The sequence below is a fragment of the Esox lucius genome, chromosome 14 (assembly GCF_011004845.1).
Source record: "Esox lucius isolate fEsoLuc1 chromosome 14, fEsoLuc1.pri, whole genome shotgun sequence".
NCBI lineage: Eukaryota > Metazoa > Chordata > Actinopteri > Esociformes > Esocidae > Esox > Esox lucius.
Window position 1 is genome coordinate 20167748 of NC_047582.1, and position 26910 is coordinate 20194657.

Genomic DNA, 26910 nt, shown 5'->3' on the forward strand with positions numbered 1-26910 from the left:
TATCAAGAGATCCCCGAATTTTCCACTTCTTAACAAATGGTTAAACAGTACTGACTTGCATTTGCAAGGCTTTTTATACCCTTTTATATTTTTATAAAGTTCCATTAACTTGTTACACAGGTCTTTTGACAGTTCTTTTCTGTTCCCCCTGGCTCAGTATCTAGCCTGATCAGTGTATTCACATGAGAGCTAACAAACTCACTGACTATTTATACACAGACACTGATTGCAATTTAATAGCCAAAAATTCACCTTTAATTGCCATTTTCACCTGTGTCACCTTGTGTTTCTATAACAAGGCCAAACATTCAAGGATATGTAAACTTTTAATTAGGGCCATTTGGGTGGTTTCTGTTATCCTTATGATTTAAAAAGGACAAACAACTATGTGATAATGAATGGCTTCATATTATCATGATTTTTAAATAAAAGACATGATCGGTCATATTTAAAAAATCAATGCCAATATTTCACAATTCCTGCCAGGGTATGCAAACTTATGAGCACAAATGTAAATAGAACATATACACATGATCTAGAACAAGCATTTCTATTTAATAGGTTGGAATTTAGGAATTTACTTCTGTATTCTGTATCTGTAAGTCCAGGATTCACAGTGAACATAAATACTGTCTCACAAACAAAATGGCAATTGGTAGCTACAAAAGTAATACTGTATGTTCTGTGCAAGGCTTTACTAATTACAAGCAAATGCAGAAAACTTTTCTTATTTCGTTTGCCTGGTGCCAGTACTTAATAATGCACCAACTAACTACAACAGATCATCACGTTTGTGTTTATCCCGCTGATACCATGGCAAAAACAATAACATTAACACACATTTACCAGGAGAAATTCCTAGCAGATTACATACTGGCAACTGTAATGAAAGCACTGATGGGTTGTACATGTCATGTAAGCTACAGTAGGGCAGAAAAGTATTTAGTCAGCCACCAATTGTGCATGTTCTCCCACTTAAAAAGATGAGAGAGGCCTGTCATTTTCATCATAGGTACACTTCAACTATAAGAGACCAAATCACATTGTAGGATTTTTTATGAATTCATTGGTAAATTCCTCAGTAAAATAAGTATTTGGTCACCTACAAACAAGCAAGATTTCTGGCTCTCACAGACCTGTAACTTCTTCTTTAAGAGGCTCCTCTGTCCTCCACTCGTTCCCTGTATTAATGGCACCTGTTTGAACTTGTTATCAGTATAAAAGACACCTGTCCACAACCTCAAACAGTCACACTCCAAACTCCACTATGGCCAAGACCAAAGAGCTGTCAAAGGACACCAGACACAAAATTGTAAACCTGCACCAGGCTGGGAAGACTGAATCTGCAATAGGTAAGCAGCTTGGTGTGAAGAAATCAACTGTGGGAGCAATTATAAGAAAATGGTAGACATACAAGACAACTGATAATCTCCCTCGATCCAGGGCTCCAAGATTTCACCCTGTGGGGTCAAAATGATCACAAGAGAGGTGAGCAAAAATCCCAGAACCACACAGGGGGAGCTAGTGAATGACCTGCAGAGAGCTGGGACCAAAGTAACAAAGGCTACCATCAGTAACACACTACGCCACCAGGGACTCAAATCCTGGAGTGCCAGACATGTCCCCCTGCTTAAGCCAGTACATGTCCAGACCCGTCTGAGGTTTGCTAGAGAGCATTTGGATGGTCCAGAAGAGGATTGGGAGAATGTCATATGGTCAGATGAAACCAAAATAGAACTTTTTGGTAAAAACTCAACTCGTCGTGTTTGGAGGAGAAAGAATGCTGAGTTGCATCCAAAGAACACCATACCTACTGTGAAGCATGGGGGTGGAAACATCATGCTTTGGGGCTGTTTTTCTGCAAAGGGAGTGATGGAAGGAGGTTTTTGAGTGAAAACCACCTTCAATCAGCAAGGGCATTGAAGATGAAATGTGAGTGGGTCTTTCAGCATGACAATGATCCCAAACACACTGCCTGGGCAACGAAGGAGTGGCTTCATAAGAAGCATTTCAAGGTCCTGGAGTGGCCTAGCCAGTCACCAGATCTCAACCCCATAGAAAATCTTTGGAGGGAGTTAAAAGTCTGTGTTGCCCAGCGACAGCCCCAAAACGTCACTGCTCTAGAGGAGATCTGCATGGAGGAATGGGTCAAAATACCTGCAACAGTGTGTGAAAACCTTGTGAAGACTTACAGAAAACATTTGACCTCTGTCAATGCCAACAAAGGATATATAATAAAGTATTGAGATTAACTTTTGTTATTGACCAAATATTTATTTTGCATCATAATTTACCAATAAATCCATAAAAAATCATACAATGTGATTTTCTGGATTTTCTTTTCTCATTTTGTCTCTCATAGTTGAGGTGTACCTATGATGAACATTACAGGCCACTCTCATCTTTTTAAGTGGGAGAACTTGCACAATTGGTGGCTGTCTAAATACTTTTTTGCCCCACTGTATACCTTTGCCATTATCTCGCTACATTTGGCAAAACCTGTATATATTGTTCAGCATTAATTGTGCCTTTTACATGTGTGCAAGTCACATACGATCATGGATGTTGGTTTTTGAACCGTGCGCTGATAACAAGTTGGATGGTCCCATTCCTTTTTAGCTCAGATAATGTGGTGTCCATGATTCCCAAAAATAATTAAAAAAATGTATTTGACAGACCACAGGACAGTTTTGCATTTCGCCTCAGTCCATCTTAAATGAGCTCAGGCCCAGAGAACACAACAGCATCTCTGGTTCTTGTTTAAATCTGATTTCATCTTGGCATAGTAGAGATTTAGCTTAAATTTGCAGCGATGTACTGTGTTCACCGACAATTGTTTTCGGAAGTGTTGCTGAGCCCGTACAATGATTTCCACTACAGAAACGTGTCTGTTTTTAATGCAATGCACGAAAGATTATGAAATCCCCTAAATCTTCACAATTTTATGATGAGAAACGTTATTCTTAAATTGTTGGACTATATTGTTGCACCATCTTTACTTCTGAAAGACTCATCCTTTCTGGGATGCTCTTTGTATACCTAGTTATGTTACTGACCTGTTGCCAATTAACCTAATTTGTTTTTGTATTAAACAACTTTTCCAGTCTTTGATGTCCCAGGGTTTTGGAAAGGTGTTGCTGGCATCAAATTCAAAGTGGGCTTTTTTTTAAGCAACATTAAAATGTTTCATTTTCAACATTTGATAAGTTGTCTTTGTACTATTTTATATTGAATATACAGTAGGGTTTAAATTATTTTCACATCCTTGGCTTCTGTTGTCATTTCCATTTTACACAGCATCCCAACTTTTTGGAAACAGGGTTTTGCAACATTAACATTAATCCAGGCAGATAAGGCAGCATCCATATGCACAGTACAGTAAACCTCATCTCATCTTAATCCGCTTTTCCGGTATCGGGTCGCAGGGGCAGCAGCTCTAGCAGGGGACCCCAAACTTCCCTTTCCCGAGCCACATTTGCCAGCACTGACTAGGGGATTCCGAGGCCTTCCCAGGCCAGTGTCGAAATATAATCTCTCCACCTAGTCCTGGAACTACCCCGAGGTCTCCTCCCTGCTAGATGTGCCTGGAACACCTCCCTAGGGAGAAGTCCTGGGGGCATCCTTACCAGATCCCGAACCACCTCAACTGGCCCCTTTCGATGCAAAGTAGCAGCGGCTCTACTCCGAGTTCCTCACAGATGCCTGAGCTTCTCACCCTATCTCTAAGTGAGAAGCCAGCCACCCTTCTGAGAAAACCCATTTCAGCCGCTTGTACTCGCAATCTAGTTCTTTCGGTCATGACCCAGCCTTAATGACCATAGGTGAGGGTAGGAACGAAAATTTACCGGTATATCGAGAGCTTTGCCTTCTGGCTCAGCTCTCTTTTTGTCACAACGGTGCGGTAAAGCGAATGCAATACTGTCCCCGCTGCTCCGATTCTCCGGCCAATCTCCCGCTCCATTCCCCTCACTCGTGAAGACTTTGAGATACTTGAACTCCTTTACTTGGGGTAACACCTCATTCCCTACCCGGAGGAGGCACTCCATTGGTTTCCTGCTGAGAACCATGGCCTCAGATTTAGAGGTGCTAATCCTCATCCGCTTCACACTTGGCTGCAAACCAGTCCAGTGAGTGCTGAAGGTCACAGACTGACGATGCCATCAGGACCACATCATCCAAAAAAAGCAGCGATGAGATCCCCAGCCCACCAAACTGCAACCCCTCCCCACCCCGATTACGCATCGATATCCTGTCCATGAAAGTTACAAACAGGATTGGTGACAATGCGCAGCTCTGGCGGAGGCCAAACCCCACCTGGAACGAGTCCGACTTATTACCCAGAACCCGAACACAGCTCTCACTTTGGACGTGCAGGGATTGGATAGCCCTCAGAAGGGACCTCCTCACCCCATTCTCCTGCAGCACCTCCCACAGTATCTCCTGGGGGACCCTGTCATACGCCTTCTCCAGATCCACAAAATACATGTAGACTGGATGGGCACATTCCCAGGCCCCCTCCAGGATCCTTGCAAGAGTAAAGAGCTGGTCGACCAGGATGGAATCCGCATTGCTCCTCTTCAATCTGAGGTTCGACTATCTGCCGAACCCTCCTTTCCAGTACCTTTCAGTAGACTTTCCCAGGGAGGATGAGAAGTGTGATACCCCTGTAATTGGCACACCCTCTGGTCCCACTTTTTGAACAGGGGAACCACCACCCCAGTCCGCCACTCCTTTGGCACTGTCCCCGACTCCCATGCAATGTTGAAGAGGCGTGTCATCCAAGACATCCCCTCCAGACCCAAAGCTTTCAACATTTCTGGACGGATTTCGTCAATTCCCGGAGCTTTGCCACTGTGGAGTTGTTTGACTACCTCAGTGCCATGGAGATTGACGATGCTTCCCCATCAGCCTCCAGCTCTGCCTCCACTATAGAGGGCATGTTAAGTGTTCCTTCCATCGCCCAATTACCTCCTCAGTTGAGGTCAACAGTGTCTCATCCTTACTGTACACAGCTTGGATGGTTCCCCGTTTTCTCCTCCTGAGGTGACGGACGGTTTTCCAGAAGCACCTTGGTGCCGACCGAAAGTCCTTCTCCATGGCTTCCCTAAACTCCTCCCACACCCGCTGTTTTGCCTTTTTCACAACAGAGGTCGCAGCCCTTCGGGTCTGTCGGTACACTGCAACTGTCTCCGGACTCCTCCGGGATAACATATCCCAGAAGGCCTCCTTCTTCAGTTGGACGGCTTCCCTGACTATCGGTGTCCACCAGGGTGTTCGAGGGTTACCGCCCCTTGATTTACCTAAAACCGTTAGACCACAGCTCGCCACCGCAGCTTCAGCAATGGAGGCTTTGAACATCGACCACCCAACCTCCACAGGGATGCCAGAAAAGCTCTGCCGGAAGTGTGAGTCGGACGGGGACCTCCTCCAGACGTTCCCAGTTCACCCGCACTACCCATTTGGGCTTTCCCAGTCTGTCCAGAGTCTTCCACCACCCCCTGACCCAACTCACCACCAGATGGTGATCGGTTGACAGCTCCCTCCCTCTCTTTACCCGAGTGTCCAAAACATGCAGCCTCTGATCCGATGACACGATCACAAAATCAATCATCGACAGTGGGCCTAGGGTGCTTTGGTACCACGTACACTTATGAGCATCCTTATGTTCGAACATGGTGTTAGTTATAGATAATCAATGACTAGCACAGATCTCTTACAACAAACAACCACTCAAGTTCAGATCAGGGAGGCTGTTCCTCCCTATCACGCCTCTCCAGGTGTCTCCATCATTGCACACGTGTGCGTTGAAGTCCCCCAGCAGAATTATGGAGTCCCCTATTGGAGCCCCATACAGGACTCCATTCAGGGTCTCCAAGAAGGCCAAATACAATAAACCTATAGGATCCATATGCACAGTACAGTAAACCTACAGTATCCATATGGACAGTACAGTAAACCTACAGTATCCATATGCACAGTAGAGTAAACCTACAGTATCCATATGGACAGTACAGTAAACCTACAGTATCCATATGGACAGTACAGTAAACCTACAGTATCCATATGGACAGTACAGTAAACCTACAGTATCCATATGGACAGTACAGTAAACCTACAGTATCCATATGCACAGTAGAGTAAACCATACAGTATGTATGATTACAAGCCATTGTTTGTGTAATGTAAAGTTAATTACTGTAGCCAGCTCGTTAGCAATACTTAGTCAATCTACCAGGATGTTCAGAAAACCTGCCAGGGGAACTGTCCCAAAGTAAGAGGTTTTGTCTCATTTAGTCATTTAGAAAGAGGGAAATTGTTGACACTTTCTAAAAGTTTCAACACATCTGCTGATTGGAATGTCGCTGAAATACCTCCACAGTCAATGACAACCAAAACCACACAAAACTATAACATGTATAACATGGAGGCTTTGCTTGTAACATGTATAACATTACTACATTTATTCTTCAGGTCTCGCTTGCCTTTTCCTGAAAATAAACATTGCATTACTTTCTGGCCAATTCTGGGTGAAACCAAAATCTCACTGTCCTTGAAATCTCTGAGATATGATACACACCACCTAACTTCCCCCCAGGGTGACGTGCTCTTTAATGTAGTAAGTGTAGTGTACTCGTTAACTCTATGTCAATTGAAGCAAAACAGTGGTCATAGTTTCATATTGGACAGCACAGCAAAAAAGCTTTAAGGAGGTGAGAAAATGTACAGTACGTGTAGAGACAGTAATAGGGACAGGTAAGTGTTTGTTGGATTACTGTAAAAGTCTCCTACCTTTCTCAATCCTAGTCTGTTAATCTCCCTACTTGTACTACTGTGTAAATCCTGTTTAGAGATAGTAGAGATAGTTAACTCTCTGTATCTCTCCACAAAAATCCCTATCACATGTAAACAACAACGGCTTCCTGGAAGGTTCATGAAGTCATGATGATCAGCAAAAACATCTCCACACTCCAGTACAAATTCATCCTACAGGTTTACCAATACGTATCTAAAATGTAAAGTATCTATAATCATATCCGAATATTCTTCTTGATTGCTGAAGATAAACCGTATTTTTGGCATAAAAATAGATGTCTGTCTGCAGTTTAAATCTTTTCCCCAGAAACGATCTGTACACGGTAAATCAAGCTCTCACTCTCCAAAAACCCTTTTCTGTGAGTGAGTCACATTCTTCTCCCTCAGGCTAAAGTATTGATTGGCCGTTTTGGGTTTCCACAGACAAAAGGAAAGAGAGAGAAAAACGAGATGGAGGAAAAATGGATGTCCTTGTTTGTTCTGCTCTAGCAGCCCCCTGACCCGAGTGTCTGTCCCAGGGGGCATTGGGGAATTTACAGTTTGGACCCACTCAGGTCCTCATCTCAGGCTTCACTGGCTACCTCATTATACACAGGCTGCTGTAGGCTTAATCTGTTCGTTTTACTGTCCTCTCTCTATTCCACTCCAACCTCTTCCCACCTACCTCTCTCCCTTTTCGTCTCCATTCACCAGATGTCAGTCAACTTGAATTTTAAGCTCTTTCAGCCTGGTTTCCAACCCTCAGTCACTGTGTCATTTGAGTTCATCTTCATCATTGCGCATCATAGTTACTCTGCCCAGCTTTACAGAATGACAGCATTGTTGTGTCTCAGTGAATGATGCGAGAGACAGCCAATCAGTGAGGTGTGTGCGATGTGTGGCGGCAGGAACAAGTACACCTGGAGTGCACTGGGAGGTCTATTGATGCCTGCTTTGTGAGTCGATGAACCACCAGGTATAACTCCCATCCACTGCACACCATGAAACTCTGATCTACTCTCTAGCATCTTGAGAGTAAATCCGTGCCTGGATTTAGGTGCTTTCTACACCACTCACATCTACACTTCTTCGACATTCACAGGACTCAGGGACAGGTATGTGTACAGTACATTAACATAGGATCAGAGAATTCAATTAGAAAGGACATCATTCTGAAAACATTCTTTCTTTCTTTTAGGGCAAACCAGAAGCAGATTAACATTGAGTAGGCATTCATATTTCAGCTGAGAGGGCATCATCCAAACCGGTCCAGTTCGATTTCAATTGAGCAGTGTTTTCCCCAATTTGAATGTAAGGAATATAAACCAGGGCAGTGTTGTTAGCATAGCAACAAGTAAGCAACCTTGTGGTCTCTGGCCCACATTAAAGGCCATGTGCCATGGAGAGGGTCCACTAATGCACACTAATCCCTCACCAACACAATGACCCCAATCCCTTACAGTAAATCTGTCAATAGCGAAGCTGATGCTCTGGATTTAAGGGTCACTGTAATGATACCGCGGACACATGGAGATTGTCCTTCTTCCCTGTTGTTTTCTAATGATGAACAAGAAATCAAAGGGCTTTGGAGAAAGCATGTCCATCCAAAACTGTATTTTGTGTCTGGAAAAATTTGTTCGTCACCATCTAGTTATTACATTCTTGTACATTTGAAATGTTAAGTAAAAAAATATATTTTGTGATACTATATTCATTCACATTGCCGTTAAACATCAGTAAAGATGATCTTTATTTTTACAGACGTTGTGGTTAGAGACTAAGCATAGTCAGGGGAACTCTCTGAGGTTAAAGTATGTTTACCTCTTTAGGTCCTATAAGAAATATAAAGCAACTGAAAGGGACAGACTTTACTCTATAGCAAACATGCTAGCTGTGTAGAGGGAGATACTTTTTAGGGGGGGACCTTATTAAAAGTGCCTTTATCAACGTTTTAAATCTGTTTCCCAATACAGCAGGAGGGAATGAATGCGTCATGCTGTCAAATCCACAGCTGACAGTTTTCAAGGTTCAGCGTAGATTATCTGGGCTAGTTTAAGCCGGCACAGTTTATTTTTTTTAAATACATCTGCTGCTAAAATGTAATTTAAAGATGTGTTGCCACTGTTGGTTACACCTCAGAGAGGACGTTATCGCTTGTGTACCCCGACGGAAGATAGAAAACAGCATTTCCTCAGGTGTGGGGAGGCGCTATCACAATAAGCAAGAGAAAAATCTATCTCTCCCATCTCTCTCTCTTTTCTCGTTGTATCCTAGCAGTTAAATGGACCTCATTCTGTGGGTGACTTAAGGTCACAGGCTGCATACATGTTGTGTTGTATTGTATGACACACTACATAGACGGACAAACCAGTACTCAGGGACACACACGCTTCTAAAGTACTTGAAGACTATAAAAATAATTGTAAAGAAACTCTGAATAAAGCCAGTGATAATGTTGGATAACAAAACATTCTACTCTCAATGCTTCCATCTTGTCATTTAGTAATTCTTCGTTAAATCTCAAAGGAATTGATCATGACATTTCAGCCTGAGAGAAAAAACAGCATTGAACAGACAGTGCCATTCTTATTCATTTACACATCAAATAATGCAGCATATTTAGAAAAATAAATAAGTGTATTGCTTTGTGCTAAGGACAAGATTAGAACTTTTTATTTTTTATATGGAAGAACTCTTTCCCCCAAGGGAGGTCTTGTAGCAGAGGTAACTTTATTGTTTTGTTGGTGCAAAATTCAACTCAAACTCTACTTGAACTCTGTATAGCACATAGAATTTGAATAAATATCTTCTCATAAGGTCTGTGTAAAATAACTTTCAAATAAAATATGTAATAAATATTGCATTTTCTCTGAAAAATTTAACAAACTCTATAGCTATTCAGTTGAGGAATCGTACAAATATATTAAAACTGGGAAGCATACAGTATAACCACATACAAATAATGTATTTTGCCCTCACAACTGGTATAAAGTTCAATCAGAATATATTATGTCTAGGAGCCATACAAATGTACAAAGGAAAGGAAACTGTAATGCAATGTATATTAACAGTTATAAATATGTAAACAATCTGTTGAAATATACATTATATACAGTTAAACCAAATACAAATGTTTATTACCCAATAGTCACAAGGTCTGGTAATATATTTGGTCATTTAACATGTGTGAATTAACAGAATGCTGTGTGTAGTGAAATGTCAACTTACCAACTTAAAGACGTTTACCACTTAAACACATTGACAGTGCACAAATGAATGCACTCATGCGTGCCCGCAATCAGAACCGTGCAGTGTCTCACTGTGGCTGGGCCAGTGGTGTGACTACAGGGCATGGCATGTCAGGCAGTGGCCCCGGCAGGTGCTCCTCGGGTCCCCCGGCCTGACTGGCCCAGTTGAAGTCCACTCCATTTCTCTTCAGGGCAGCCAGATGCTTAATGTCCAGGGTGGTGAACGTGGTGAACTGCACCTGGTTTCTCTTGCTGGTGGGGGAGTGGAGGGGGTTATTCTGGGTGGGCTTGGCCAGAAGTGTGGCGGAGCGCTGAGCCGGGGCGTCCATGGCGGGGAACTGCTGGGAGCTGCTTCTCCTCCCCAGCGTGGCTGTCCTCTCTGGGATGGCACTCATGCTCAGGCTGCTCTCCAGGCTGCAGTGGGAGTCCATAGAGCGCTGGTTCTCCCGTTTGAGGAGGGAGACCGGGGGCGGTTTGCCTGGTGTAGACTCAGCCGTGGTGCCCAGCCACACCCAGTCATGCCTGTGCTCCTTTGGGTCGTTGGGGTCTGGGTTGCCCTGGATGGGGCTCTTTTGGCCCCGGAAGCAGAGGTTATAGGAGGCACAGTTGAGGAGGAATGCCAGGATGGCCACCACAGAGACGCCCACCAGGGCGAAGATACCGATCTCCAGGTCTGACATGGCTCTGAACGTCCTCACTAAGTCACTCTCCACCACCTGAGGGGGCTTGGACTGCTTGGGTTGCTCGATCTGGGGTGGGGCCTCTGCTCTGGGCATCTCTTCCTTCTGGTTAGGGTTTTCCACCAGGTTACCCCAGTCTTTCCTCAGGCCTCTTCCTGGAGTTCTGTCCTTGCCAGGCCTGCCAGTTACAGGGGGTTTCTCGGTGCCAGGTGAGACGGTTGTGGTGGCGTTGAAGTCCACGTTTGTGGTAGTTCTGCCAATGCCCTCTCCGATGGTAGAGATGCCACCTCCAGCCACTTCCTGAGGCCTGCCAGTCGTCGCAGCGACATCCTGGAGGGATGGCGTGGTACTCCTGAACGACCTCATGTCTACGTCTCCCTCGGCCAGAGACCACGGTGAGGTTACAACTGGGGTGGGCTCCACCTCGGACCCATCGGCGCCACGGTCAGCAGCAGCCCCACCAGGGCCTCCCCTGTCAACCCTGCTGCTCGTCTGAAAAGTGACCCGGAGCAGCCCGTTGCCCACCACCAGCTTGCTCTTCCTCTTGGACTTTTGGCACTCCTCACAGATCCTGAGTTCAGCCTTCACCAGCACTCCCTGACCCTCACCCTTCGCCACTACAAATGTCGACTGTGGGGTCCGGCGCACAGTCGCCACACTCTCGTCCCCCGAGGTCACAGTCAGGGAGTACACACTGCGGTCAAAGAGGTCCAGAGGGATCACTGAACCGTCGCTGAACTGGACCCAACAGCTGACCAGGGCCTCCTAACAAAAGACAAAACAGGCTGAATCAGAAGAGGACTAAAATACACTCTACACATGTTCTGAGTGTCAGAAAGCAATTCGTTTTCATATTTTCATATATATTGCATAAAATGCATAAAAGTAGGTGGTAATGCAGTCTTTGCACAGGATCCTCAAGCGACCCAGTGATTCACAGCTATTTCAATTCCTGCCTCAGCATTTTGTCAGTTAGGTTGCCATGATAGCTAATCCCTCATTTTGTCTGTATCTAAGAATTGCCTCTGTTAATCTCTTTATAATTAGCTTGGAGGCTATTGTACCACAAACCACAGTCTTATCACATCATGGCGTGAAACTGAATTTAACCACAGGGGATCAATATCAATATAGATGGAGAAAAAAACCATTAGCACTACCCAACAGAGGGCGCAATGTAAAGTAATTACCCCCACAGCAGTCAGTCCCATTTCCATAGAACCAAAGAGCTGTTAGCTGATATGAACGATTGGAGCCAGAGGCCTGGCCTACATTCTAAGGTGAAATACATTATGCACAGCACATAATCGTAAATTAACATAGCACATCATAGAAACAAATGGGCATGTGCACCATTCTAATAGGTTGAGTATTGACTGGATAAAGCCAGAGATTGGCCAGGCCCAGGGCAACACAGGGCCGACACAGTGCTGGCTACGGTGTACAGGCTAATGCCTAGTGGTTTCTCACTCACTGTTTGGGAGGTGTTTATGAATGGGCATGTTGTCATTTATTCCACCCAAGCTTATGAATGGCATGCAATGTAATTGGGGCTGTTTTATTAAATATCTTTACTTATGTTTGGAATTCAGATTTTATTTGACAAAATTCAATGAGTTACCTGTTTGGGTCTCTGCATGACTTCCAGTGTGGTAGCCGTGGCGACGATGGCCCTGTTGCTCCCTGGGCTGAGCTGGAGGGACAGAGATAGGCCTGAGACCAGCTGCACTCCCAGCTCCGTCACACTCACTTTGTCATCCAGAACCCGGACCATCCTCTCAGCCAGGATGGAGTCGGACAGGGGAGACACCACCTGCAACAGACACACACACAAACATTAGAAGATTTATAGATGTGAGCGTGCACACACACACACACACACACACACAGACAAATTACCTGTAGAGTGGTAGTCCCTGCAGTGCGTCCCTGCAGTAGAGTCCCCAACTGTAGTCTGGCTATAGCTGGATCCCCCACCCTGAGCGAGTACCGCACCAGCCGGGTGACATCCACCAGCCAGTCTGCCCCCAGGAAGGTGTCCAGAGGACCCCCCACTCCACCCAGCGTGGGGTCAGGAGCTGGCTCCGACGGCTCGGCCACGAAGGGGGTCAGCACCCTGACCACGGTGTGCTGGTACTGTAGCATGCAGCCCCTTCCTCTCCTCATCTCCTCCTCTTCCTCACTGTCCCAGCTAGTCCTGAGACACGGAGAGACGTAGCGGTCTCATTCGCAAGCCAAGACCACAGAGTACGGCAAAACTACACATTGTTGTAGAGCTGCTTTAACCAAAAACTCAGGTTTGAGGAAAATCTGTGTGTTGAATGGGTTTGGGTAGCTATCGCTGACGGCAACCAACCAACCATGTAATCATAGCTACAGCAAACACAACAACAAAGCATTCATCGACCCACATCATCGTATTGAGTTAGAACCAGGCAGCGGTACGTTGCTCATTATTAAGTGAGACCCAGCTGACATCCTTCCTGAGAGCAAGTCTGTACAGTCCCATCTGCAGGGAATAACCCACTAATGTAACTAACAGTGAAGGGATCAATATATTATTATCATTATAAAGTATCTCTGTAATATGCATTAGACGGGTAAGCTGGGGGATGTCCATTCCCTGGCGCACACACTCTCTGTCTCCCTCATAGTACTTACAGAACTGTGTGTATTTATATATTCATTTATCTGAATAGCACAGCCAGCTCCAGTCGATGAGGCTGATAAAAAAAATGATACTCAGTTTTAGGTTTTAGCCTTTAGGACACTTATATCTCTGTGAAATCCAACTTCATCAAATCATGTTTTTAGATTTGATCCTTTATCAATATGCCGTGAGTCGCCACAAGTTGATCAGATTCTTAAAACGCGTTGCTTAAGTAGTTCTTGAGTAGTTCAGAGTAGTTCTCTCTCGTTCTGTACCGTGACATGAGCTTCGACAGAGTGCCGACCTGGCACTGTTACTGTGAGGTAAAGCGCTCACCTCCTGCTGCCGGCGGCCACGGGGACTCTCCATCCCTTGATCTGGCTGAGCTCGGGGTCGGCCACGTCGATGAGCAGGGGGAGGCGGGGCATCCACACATTCATCTCCAGCTGAGCGCTCAGGTAGCTGTAGGTGAAGTTCAGCACCATCCTCATCCGCCCCCTCGTCTCCTTCCCATTAACAAACACGTAGTCACAGCGATCCGACACCTGAGGGAGAGGAGGAACAAATAGGGAAACAAGAACAACTATATGAGGGGCCCCTGGGGGAGCCAAGTCTAAGTCTAACACCATTTCCTTGCAAAGTGTTATCCGAAGTGATTTGCAAGCTGATGTCTAAAAGCCCCTCTCCCACTTTCTGTGAAATGTGAGGCCTGTGTGCCCTTTAGCATAATCTATCTAATACTTCTCCATATACGTGTAGACAGAGACAGAACATAGAAGAGGTGTGTGTCGTTGAAGCATCACACTATCTGTGTCGGTGCATAATCCATTACTCTGTAAGGCCCTTTACTCTAAGAAGGGTCATTGACCGGGAGTCATACAGTATGATAATAGCAGTCTTCACGAGTCATAATAAACACCAATAAATGCAAACCTACTTTCCAGGGCCTTCCAGCCCAGGGGAGTAACCTATTAATGTAAAATGCTAAGCTATAATTCCCTCACTTGCTCTCCTGTTTCCCGTCTAGCTATTACTCAATTTGGAGTGTGAATGTTTCTATTTCTCTCCCTGTCTTTCTGTCTGTCTCCTCATCTGTGTCTCTTTGTCTCTATCTCTGTCTTTCTCTGTCTCTCTCCGTGTGTCTCTTTATCTGTCTCTACCTTTATCTCTTTCTCGCTCCGTCTGTCTCCGTTTGTCTCTCTGTCCCACGCTCTCTGTCTCTCTCTGTCTCATTTGTCTCCCTGTCTCCTTTTATCTCTCTGTCTCACACTCTCTGTCTCTCCCTGTCTCAGTGACCATTTAAACAGAGGCTCGAAAGCTGTACCTTCAGCACATTCTCGTCAGTGGATCGGCAAATGGTGTTGTTGGTGACATCCATCACAGAGCCGTCAGCCTCTACAGCCAGTGTCCTCACTGGCACAGACATCTTCTTACCCGTCAAAACAGCTGTGTTCAGCACGTCACTGTCCTACATTAGAGTGATGTGTAAAGCAGGGAGAGAATCACAGGCACACACACACAAACATTCACACAATGTACACTCACACATTTAAATCTATGTACACGTTTAAACGTGCATACCCCCTCAAAATTGATTGACAAGTGAATAGACAACATGATTTTCAACCAATAGGATGTCCGTAGAGTTCCATAACCCCTCTTTGAACAAAGTTTTAAACATGTTTTCTGGTTGTGATACTCTCTAATAATGTCTGTCTAATCTAGGATTTGTGGGGGCTGATAAAGACTTGTGTGGCCTTACTGCAGCTCCCGACAGATGTTGCAGGGCAGCCAGTCATTCTGAACTCAGCAGCACATCTGCTGACCGCAATTCAGAAATGCTCTAGTTCTGTCTCTGAAAGTCAACCAAATCTGACTGACTAACAGTACGGATCCATGTACAGATGGGATTTTAAATAGAAACATGCAAAAGAGGCTGTAAAAGAAGTGTAGGTGGTATTACCATCTTTTGACACACCACATGGGTACTTAGTACTAGCGCTATGGGAGAAATCTTAAAGCAATATGCATTGTGGCTTCATTATAATGATGGTTCATTCCTCCCTTTGCGGCCGTTTGATCCCCTCAATAAATGTCAACTTCATTAACACAGAATGAGGGAGAGTATGACCTGGGCCAGAACAGCCCTGATATTATTAAAGCTAGAGACCATTGGAGCTGGCACTCAGCTGTACAACAATTAACACATTGACACTTCCCTGACATCCCCTCTCCAGGGCACTCCCATTCATTTACAGACACGCTTTATCGTTCCTTTATAGCCCAGGCCGTCTGCGAAAACATCAAACTAGATGAGAGTACAATAGACGTTCATTTATAGTACACCCAGTCTCCACTTAATTGCACAACCAGGGGAGTTGAATTCAACTCACAGTCACGCTGTGTGGAGACCAGGACGGTAGCTCATGCTAATGCAGCTACGGATGTGCCATGCAAACTTAAAAGCATACGCCCAAACAGGCGCATGAACGCACGCAACGCGCGCCCCAAAGCCCAGAAAAACACGCACACGAAACACGCGCAGACAGACAGACTCCTCACCACGACCATTGGGGCCAATCCCACGTAGTCCCTCTGGGTGGTATAAATCCTCATCACGCCAACGTCCTTGATGTTTCCTGTTTCAAAACGCCACGTGATCATCTGGCTCTCTGACTGTTGCTCGGTCAACTCTTTAGTCTCAAAGTCCAGCTGTAAGACCTCCAGTAGACCCCTGTCGATGCAGAAATCCAGTTACAGCCCCACTATGCATCCTAGCCATCCCACAGTAGCATTCAATGCAGTGTTTTGCGGGTCATGAAAGCCATGAGTGCTACAATAAACAGGATGCATACTGCGTTTCATAACATTACATTCTTACATTCTACCTTAGATGCATACTCGGAACGCACCCTAACCTTGGTTATGGTGTATATAACAGGCATACTGTTGACAGTTTAGGTATCATAGCTATTCAACCCAGCTTGATATCAATATCAATTTGCACTTTAACCACATAGGGCCTTGACAGTCAGCCACTCGGCAGCTCAGATAGAACGTCCAGATAGCTTTGCTATGCATTTATATATTCTAAAATAAAAGCCACTGGACAGGATCAATTCATCATTTTGTTGGGCCATTTTCTCTATCATTCCACCCAATTACTACAACACAGGAATGGGGTGGTAATTCTCCCTCCGTTTCCTGGAAACCTCTCTAGGGCTTTCAGGGTCATAGTCTGTAAAGCTGTTGTTCTATGGTTTCATAATTAAGGATTAAGGATTACATTATTTTCATCAATTGCACACAGGGCCCAGCTAAAAAATGTGGGTATCTGGGGAACAATTAGAGTAAAATATCTTGCTCAAGACCAGAAATGTACACATTTCACCTGGTCAGCTGGCGGATTTGGTCTAGCAACCTTTGGGCTACAGGCCAAGTGATCCAACCACTAGGTTACCTGCCGTTGGAGTATGCTGGGAAAGGAGTGGTTGGGGGGAAAAAATACATGTGCCCCCCTCTGGATTTTCACTGGTTGTTCACCGGTTAATACCACTGCCTGGACTTGGGAAATCTGGGATGCTAAACTTGCCCCGGAACGTGCTAGCTGGCGCTTAAGCCTGGATAAAGCACTGATGATTACTTATGATTACAGATAAGTGGGCCGAACGGGCGGCCCTCTGAGCCAGGTCGGAGTGTGTGTGCGTGTTTGTTAGAGGGGGAGGACATGTGCTGTGTGGTTGCCGGGCAGAGGTGGGCGTGCCATCTGGATCAGGTAGTTTTGTGATAGCAGTAAAGAATGTTCCATTGAATAAGGGTGAGATTTGGTCATGGCATTTTGGAAAATATTTCTTTATTTAAATGTCCATACATTTTTCCTTCAATAAATGAATAATAATACAAACATTGCTGCAGAAGGGCAAAGCATGTTGGTGGCAGAACAAAAGGAGTTAATCAAGTACCAAAACATTTTTTTTTTTAATATACATGTTGTATAACACAGTTTTTCACAACACATTGGGATCAGACTTTTTAGGCTAGTTTGTCTTCTAAACATAATATTTTATGTTTAGGATTTTTTTTTTTTATGTTCATTGCAAATCCACTGCATCATACCAAAAAATATAAACTTCAACCAGTAAAATGGTTCTTTGACCAGGCATTTCAAGTCAATGATAGTTAGCATTCTAAAACTGTGTCATCCAAAACGGGAGGTTTGCAAAGATGAAAATCAAATCTAATCAAAGCAACTGTGTAATAAATATTCATAACAAAATTCTTAAATGTAAAATGTGTAGTTACATAAATGTAGGCTATACTGTGGGTTAAATAGGGCAGATGTTATGGCCTGTCATCTGCATCCTTGATATGTTCACCTTAAAAAACATTACCATTGCAGTTAAATGACTTTATATGTTTTTTTTTATATGTTGTTTTTTGCAAACTTTTTACATGTTTTAAATCAAATACATGAATCCATCAACTTAAATCTATTGGCAATTGTGATTTCAATCAATCAGTTGGGTCATCAAAGTCAGATTAATTACAAATAATGACAAATAAATAACACATGGCTGACAAATTGACATTAGTCTCCACAAGAAATGAGTCTGATATACAGATGGGGATTAGAACATGACATCATGGAAAAAATGCATAACTATTCCTGCCAACAATGTTGACACCCCCCCCCCCCACTGTGACAGACAGCAGGAAGGCTAACTGACATCGCAATCTGAAAGAGCATGATTGATTGACATTGTCAATTATTGTATGTTAGTTATAGGGCAATCTCCCAGACACAAGTTAGTCAGATTTTTTTTTTTTAAGGAATAGTTTGACGTTTTATACTTTATTGGATCAAAGAGAAAGTGGGACAGAGAAAGGCGGGAGTGTGCTGAAATAGCAATAAATCAGGGAAAACTCCTGGCCTAATCTACTTATATATGACATATAGTATGTAATGGAAACTGGGGGATTTTCTGCCTAAGGCAAATATAAGAGCAATTGTGCCACATCTACCTGTTAAAATATTACCTTGAAGAGATATTTGAAGACTCCCTTGACTCCCTTTTAACAAGGATAATGATTGAGATTAAATGTAACACACAATAACCAGCTGTAAACTAAGCTGCTAGGACCAGAACAACAACTAATAAAACGAGACATCTTTCTTTTCTAAAATCTTAGTGTGGCTTGCCTTCCCTATTCCCTATTCTCAATTCACGTCCCCATTGAGAGTGTGCACTACCATCAGATGTTCAGAACCTCAGAGACCACACCAGGAAGCCACCGGGAAATACTGGAACATTCTGAAGGCAGCTGGGAGGGCAAGCCCCACCCCTTCACAACTTGCCTCTTATTCAGGCTGATTGAGGCAGCTATAAAGAGGGGGAGGAGCTCCTCCTCAAGGTAAGCTGTGGTGATAACAGACTAATGCCATGCGTGGATCTTGTGCCCGCTGACAGACGATGACACCCCAGCGTAAGACTGGCGTGACAAGAAAGAGGGAGAAACTGTGTGAGCAGCCGGAGTTGCCAACCTTTTCAGTTTAGTTATTTTTGCTTCCCTAAATAGTGTGTCAATAAAAGGCCTTATAAACTTAGATTTATAATTTATTCCTTCTTTATGAAATTTTATTAAAGAGAATTTTGAAAAGCTAGAAAGCTGGTCATATGTTGCACATATTATCAAGGTAAATTGGTGCTGTTACACCTACTCGGCAAATACCAAAACCTTATCCAGTAGCTTCAAGTGACTAATGAAGGAGCCAGTGGTAAAATTCTCTTTTGGCAACATTGGTCGTTCCAGTCAGCAACATTCTCCAGTTATGTACTGTAGACAGTAATATTGTCATGACCCAGAAAAGTCAGTGAACTCTTAAAAGATTAAGGGAACACTTAAATCACACATTGGGTCTCGAAATATATGAAATATATTTAATATCAAAATCTTACTGTACATTGTGTAATTTGTTGAGAACAAAATGATGAATCAACAGTCAATGGAAACCAAAATCACCAACCGATTGAGACCTGGATTCAAACTCCCAGACCTGGATCACGCCATCAGTGAGCTCCTGTACAGTTTGTGGCGCTACTTGGCGTTATCAGATGCACCAATACATAACATCCCAGAGGTTCTCAATTGGATTCAGGTCTGGGTAACGTGAGGACAAGTCAATGGCATCGATGCCTTCGTCATCCAGGAACTGCCTACACACTCTGGCCACCTGAGGCCAGCCATTGGCCTGCACCAGTAGGAACCGGTCATGCTGGATGATGTTACAGGCAGCATAACGTTCACCACGGCATCTCCAGACTCTTTGACATCTGTCAGGTGCTCAGTGTGAACCTGCTCTCATCTGTGAAGAGAACGGGGTGCCACTGGTGGACCTGCCAACTCAGGTGTTTTCTGGCGAATGTTAATCGAGCTGCACGGTGCTGGGCTGCGGGCACACGTCCCACTAGAAGACATTGGGCCCTCATGCCACCCTCATGGAGTTTGTTTCTGACAGTTTAGTCAGAAACATGCAAACCAGTAGCCTACTGGAAGTGATTTTTGTAGGGCTCAGGCAGTGCTTCTCCTGTTCCTCCTCGCACAAAGGAGCAGACACCAGTCCTGCTGCTGGGTTGATGCCCTTCTACGGCCCTGTCCAGCTCTCCTTGTGTAACGGCCCCTGGTTAAATCTCTTTCATGCACTTGAGACTGTACTGGGAGACATAGCAAACCTTGCGACTGCACGTTTGGATGTGCCATCCTGGTGGAGTGGGACTACCTGTTCAACATGAATGGGCTGCAGGTACCGCCTCATGCTACCAGTAGTGACAAGAACATTAGCAAATCACAAAACTAGAGAATAATCAGTCAGGTAGAATAAGGAGAGAGCAACTATCTGTGGAAACCATTCCCTTTTTGGGGGTTGTCTTGCTGCTGCCTCTCCAGTTTTCATTTGCACCAAAACAGGTGACATTGATTCACAATCGCTTCCTAACTGGACAGATTGATATGCCTGTAGTTTCATTGTCTTGGTGTCATACTGTGGTGATTACGTGTTCCCTTAATTATTTTGAGCAATGTAGTTTGTGTTGAAATGGCACACACAAGAATAAACAAGAAACCAGGCAAGCCTAATTCAGCAGGCCTGCCATAAAATGTGTTAATAGTGGCTGCCCTCTCAAGAATTGAATCCGGGTCGCCCACGTGTAATGCATTGTCATTCACTACTATGCCACCGAACTGCACACATCCTGGGCATTAGTATTGCCTATTCGCATTATTTAATATTCACCCATTAACATCACGCCAAGTTTGAATATTTTGTTAGACACCATTAACTAGCGTTACGTTTCTTATTAAGTTTATCTCCACCACAAATAGTATCTATGAACTGTATGACTTTTGCCACTGGCCGTTTTAAAAGCTTATTAGCAAGTAATATGTTGTTAGACGCCATTATATTGTGTTAAACTGAGTAACGTTTCTTATTAAGTTTACCTCCACCACAAATAGCATCTTTGGATTTTATGGCTTTTGCCAATGGAAGTTTTAACAGCTTATTAGCCATTCGTGAATGACATTGATACAATAACTACTGTATCAATATAGATGACGATAACAGACTTTTTCGTCAAGTGAAAAGACGAGAGAATCATATAGCCAGCGAAGTTTTACTCTATCCTGAACAAATCCTGAGATATAATTTGAAAATCCACCAGAAATAGGCGCAATATAGTTAACAGTTTCATAACGTATCTACTCAAGGTTGTAGCCAGCAAGGTTTTTGTCTATCCTGAACAAATCACCAGAAATAGGCGCAATATAGTTAACAGTTTCATAACGTATCTACTCAAGGTTGTAGCCAGCAAGGTTTTGGTCTATCCTGAACAAATCCTCTTTTACTAATTAGCCATTTGTGAATGACATATCCTATCAATAAAGAAGGCGCTATCTAGTGATGGCCATTCGAGGCTTCATTAGCGTTATTTTAGCAGCAGGATATTATGCTGGCGGCACTAAGATTTTCTTTATCACAATAAAAGCCATAATTGAAACGTATAAGGGAATATAGTTAACAATCTAGTCACTGGAAAGGACATTAAACATAAAATGACGGACTCAGTAAGAGACATTCACTCTTCTAGCCCTGCTCCGCTTACGCGGTCCGGCAAAAACAGTGTTTGCTTTTTTTCTACACTTCTCTTTGGACAAATGCTGTCAATCAATAAAACACACTTATATTAGTAAAAACATGACAAAAGAGGAAGATCATTGGTTTGACAGGCCGAATTTGCGACAACTGTAAAAAAGGGCATTTGTTTGGTTGACTAGCTAAGGTGATGGAAGAAAAGCAAGGGTTATTTAGAAAAACACACCTTTTGCCTGTGATGGTGGTCTTCCTCTGACACACCACAGAGATGGTGTTTGAGCCCCCTCTGCCAGGCTCCAGGGCGATGTCCCATAAGGCTGAGTCACTGGGCCTCGCTGCACTGAACGACATGCCCTTCCTTACTGTGGCTCTAGCAAGCAGACAGACAAAGGTCAGTTAACACACAGAGTTCACACACAGGTCAGTTGATAAACTGTACACAAGCAGTCAACTTAAAGGGAACACTTGAGGTTATCTCAAAAGGGAACTGTTTGAATATTACAGAATCACGTTTGCTGCAAAAGTGATGGATTTATCTAAGGATCACCAGTGACCCACGGATAATAGAAGACTCTATGACACACTCAAACCAAGGTTCAGCATCTAAGGTAGCCTTAATGTGATAGTTTGTCACCAGGTTATGTTGAATATATTTAAAGGTAAAAAAAAAATCTTTACATTTGTAAATCTAATATGGTTCTTTAAATATTTGTCACCATTACGATTGTCCACCCATATGAAGAGGTTTTTCTGAATGTGAGGTAAGCCATTCAAATGTCTGTGATTATGTATCCTTAAAAATTATTTACTAAAGTGATTCATCAGTTTGCTCACAATGTTATTTCCCTTCATTTAAATTGACTAACACCACATAACTAAATCCTGTTAGACCCATCACATTATTCAATGGAATCTTTAAATACAGCGGGGAGAACAAGTATTTGATACATTGCCGATTTTGCAGGTTTTCCCACTTACAAAGCATGTAACTGCCCACTCCTCCGTACAGATCTTCTCTGGATCCTTCAGGTTTCGGGGCTGTCGCTGGGCAATACGGACTTTCAGCTCCCTCCAAAGATTTTCTATTGGGTTCAGATCTGGAGACTGGCTAGGCCACTCCAGGACATTGAGATGCTTCTTACGGAGCCACACCTTAGTTGCCCTGGCTGTGTGTTTCGGGTCGTTGTCATGCTGGAAGACCCAGCCACCACCCATCTTCAATGCTCTTAATGATGGAAGAAGGTTGTTGGACAAGATCTTGCGAAACATGGCCCCATGCATCCTCAATACGGTGCAGTGGTCCTGTCCCCTTTGCAGAAAAGCATCCCCAAAGAATGATGTTTCCACCTCTATGCTTCACAGTTGGGATGGTGTTCTTTGTGTTGTACTCATACTTCTTCCTCCAAACATGGCATTTAGACCGAAAAGCTCTATTTTTGTCTCATCAGACCACATGACCTTCTCCCATTCCTCCTCTGAATCATCCAGATGGTTATTGGCAAACTTCAGATGGGCCTGGACATGCGCTGGCTTGAGCAGGGGGACCTTGCGTGCGCTGCAGGATTTTAATCTATGACGGCGTTATGTGTTACTAATGGTTTTCTTTGAGACTGTGGTCCCAGCTCTCTTCAGGTCATTGACCAGGTCCTGCCATGTAGTTCTGGGCTGATCCCTCACCTTCCTCATGATCATTGATGCCCCACAAGGTGAGATCTTTCCCCAGACCGAGGGAGATTGACCGTCATCTTGAATTTTCTAATAATTGTGCCAACAGTTGTTGCCTTTCCACCAAGCTAATTGCCTATTGTTCTGTAGCCCATCCCAGCCTTGTGCAGGTCTACAATTTTATCCCTGATGTCCTTACACAGCTCTCTGGACTTGGCCATTGTGTAAAGGTTGGTGTCTGTTTGATTGAGTGTGTGGACAGGTGTCTTTTATACAGGAAACGAGTTCAAACAGGTGCAGTTAATACAGGTAATGAGTGGAGAACAGGAGGGCTTCTTAAAGAAAAACAGGTCTGTGAGAGCTGGAATTCTTACTGGTTGGTAGGTGATCAAATACTTATGTCATGTAATAAAATGCAAATTCATTATTTACAATGTGATGTTCTGGATTTTTATTTTAGATTCCGCCTGTCACAGTTGAAGTGTACCTATGATAAAAATGACAGACCTCTACATGCTTTGTAAGTAGGAAAACCTGCAAAATCAGCAGTGTATCAAATACTTGCTCTCCCCACTGTATATTGACATGCTAAAAGGGTTTGATTAGGTAAAGCTGTATTTATTATAGACTCCTCCCCAAGTTGTAGCATTTTCTCCAGCATTAACAGTTTATCTCTGGAGAAAATGCTAAAAGATCAATTCATTTATACACACGTTTCTGCAAATGTGTGTATGTGTGTCCTTTGTGTGCTCTCTGGTTGGTGTCTAACAAGGTGTTGTTAGAGTGGAGATGGGAGACAGAGAATCAGCAGGCACATCTTATTCCCATCAGTGGGAGCTGCTTGCTAGAAAACCACTGATCATTTAATCTGCTGCTGCCTGATTCCTCCCTCTATCTCTCCAGTCAACAGCAGAGCGGGAGCCCTCATTACAGTCCTCTTAGAGACGGATGACCAGGAAGAACGGCAACACACATTCCTTATACACACTCTAACCCAGGACAGGAGTGGGCTAAAAATGCTCACTGACATATCCTGTCCATAATGAACTCATCAACAACGTGCCATTAATCTTTTAAGATTGGAATAAGCATACAAAGTTGCTTTATGCATCGATGGGGTACCAGGAGATACCAGGTTGGAGGTACCAGGTTGTGTTTCTGTGTGATTTACAGAGTGACAATATGCACAGGTAATACAAGTAACCATCAGTGTGATTCCTTTTGAATGAGAGCTTTTGTTTCTGTCCATGTGTGCGCTGAATGGGGAAGTGCCTGTGACATTGTTCCCTCATCAGGCCAGTTGATTGTCTGGCCTAAGAAAGCAATAATCCTCTCTGCCCCTCTGGGTTTCTTCTAGCTGTGCCACATGGCCCTGGAGCTGCTTTAAGGCACGACAAAATGCCTCTTCCTCAAATTTGATCCAGAGGACAGACAGCCTTCTGTTCTTCCCAGCTAACATGGAAGCTTAGAGACGAGCAGAACACAAGAGTGACATTTGAGACTTCAAGGCGCAGGCAGGGAGCTACAATAAGCCTCGGTTATACCTGGCCCCAAAAATGGATCATTTGTCTTGATCTTGTCCAACTTCTGATTGAGCCCATATTTTCAGAAAGATCTGCACATTGTAGGCAGTCTAATCTCCAAACACACACACACACACACACACACACACACACACACACACTGGCAAGGAAGCTTTATACGTTAACATATAGGAGTATGGCAAGGTGCTTGACCACAGAAAAGCACTGGGTCATCCACGTTATCCTCCGTAGTGCCTTGCAGTCAGATTCATCACATCCACAAAACCAAGCGCTGTTGTAGCCAGTCCAGATGCTCTCCAAGGGGCAGCGTTATAACTTTGAGGATCAAGGGGCCCACGGCAAATGCTTTAAGCCTGCTGAGGAGAAAGACGAGCCACTATGCCTTCTTCACATCCGAGTGTGTAGGTGTGTGAACTATGCCAATTTCTCAGTGATGTGGACACAGAGGAACTTGAAGATCTCGACCCGCTCCACTTCAGCTTGACTTGGACCAGAGTCTTCCGGAGCAGAGCTTGGGCAGAAGACAGCACCTGCACTTCTAATTAAACAAATAAGCCGGACACCCACCCAGATTCCCATCTAGTGGTATGAAGTATGATCAAGGCAGGAAAAAATCTAGAGAGAAAACATACATGTAATGTGATTTTGCGTTCTTACATGTTTGTTTTGCCTCGCTATGTGTAGCAGTAAAGGTGCAATCAGCACAATGACGCACAACTGCGGATGCTTCAGATCGTGCAGGATGCTTCTTTCCATGTTTTAAAATCAAGTAGGGCCATGGAACAGCCTGCAGCTTTCCAGAATGAAATAACCTTTTTATTCCTTATATAAAACAATTATCATATCACCAGCCAATATTCACATGTAGCAGCAAAACTTTTTTATCAAAGCGGAATTAAAGTAGGAACTGAAATAAATACCAAAATACCAATACCTAAATTCATCGAATTAGAATAATTTCATTTGTTTGCAATGCTGCAATATCTTTCATCAAATGTGGCCCCCCATGCACCAGAGCTGTGCGCAGGCCCCCACCCCGTTGCCATTCTAATGAGAGCGTAGCCTACACATCAGCCTTGAAAAGCTTAGGAGTGATTTAGGGTTGGATCAAATGCCTGCACACCCAGCACTCCAAATAACGGGGCTTATTTCTATTTAGTACAGTAACCCAACTTAGCAGTTTTTCTTGTTGGTGCCTTCATCTAGAGCACAACTTTAAGAAATAGGATAAAAGACCAACTACGTTTTACTGGTCTACAAACAGACGGTGCTAACTATTGTGGTCATTTTAGGGCCTAAATGTAAGGGTGGGTGTGTTTAAATGACTAGCTTGGAAAAGAAAGCTGCTGTCGGAAAGAGAAGGAGAAGAAAAACTCCAGTGCATTGGTTAATCTGTCTGTGTGTTCATGAGTGTGTTTCCGTGTATAGGCTTCCTGTCTCTCTTCCATGAAGCATAATCTCCACTCTAGCCTACTTATGATAAGCGTGATTCAGAAGGTTTGGGGGAGAGATTTTTTAATAGACAAGAATGGATTTTTTAAGGCTAATGGATTCAATTAACTATATTCTTGATTCAGATTATGCTCTGTTCATGTCCACCCCCTACTTAAACCCACAATTTCTTGGGGTTTGAAACAATGCAGAACTTTATTTTTCGGGTTACAACATTAGAATGGAAGAAAACCAAAAGTGATTCTGTTTAAATCCAAACAACTGGAAGATCATTTTGGTTTCAACCCTTGGTAATAACAGACAGAAACTCAGCTTTCCCCTGTCTTGTCTAATTTCTGGAGCGAGTGGATTCGGTCATACACACACAGACTACTGTTCTGCGACATTCAACAAAGTATCTGATCAATACTAACCCAGGCAGGACCCAGAACTGGGTCAGAAGCTAGACTGACTCACTCTCTGTAAGGTTCACTGAGCAAGACCAGTACAACAGTCAAGCAACCTACTAACCTAACATAAAGTGTCATTCCTCCTGCTAAGATAAAAGAGGACCTTTTGGGTCTATATTCCAGGAATACGGAGGGATTGATCCCAGGGATTGATTCCTTATTCCAGGAATAAGGAAGGAACGATGAAGCAGACAACAAAATGTCCAGCCTTGATGGATCAGTAAGCAGTCGAGCAGTATGAGTTCAGAATGGGCTAAAGTAAAGGAAATACAAAAGGAGCA

The 26910-nt window shown here is 43.8% G+C and overlaps 1 protein-coding gene across 1 annotated transcript in view; it reads right to left on the reverse strand.

Moving 5' to 3' along the window:
- Positions 1-9503: 9503 nt before the first annotated feature.
- Positions 9504-26910, reverse strand: part of si:dkey-1d7.3 (transmembrane protein 132D) — a 37086-nt gene continuing 19679 nt past the window's right edge. The window contains exons 3-9 of the mRNA XM_010877439.5: positions 21746-21889; positions 15933-16104; positions 14695-14838; positions 13707-13915; positions 12620-12917; positions 12342-12533; positions 9504-11485 (exon numbers count right to left, since the gene is read on the reverse strand). Coding sequence (XP_010875741.3) covers positions 10109-11485; positions 12342-12533; positions 12620-12917; positions 13707-13915; positions 14695-14838; positions 15933-16104; positions 21746-21889 — 2536 coding nt within the window. The 3' untranslated portion in view covers positions 9504-10108. The remainder of the gene's footprint in view (positions 11486-12341; positions 12534-12619; positions 12918-13706; positions 13916-14694; positions 14839-15932; positions 16105-21745; positions 21890-26910) is intronic.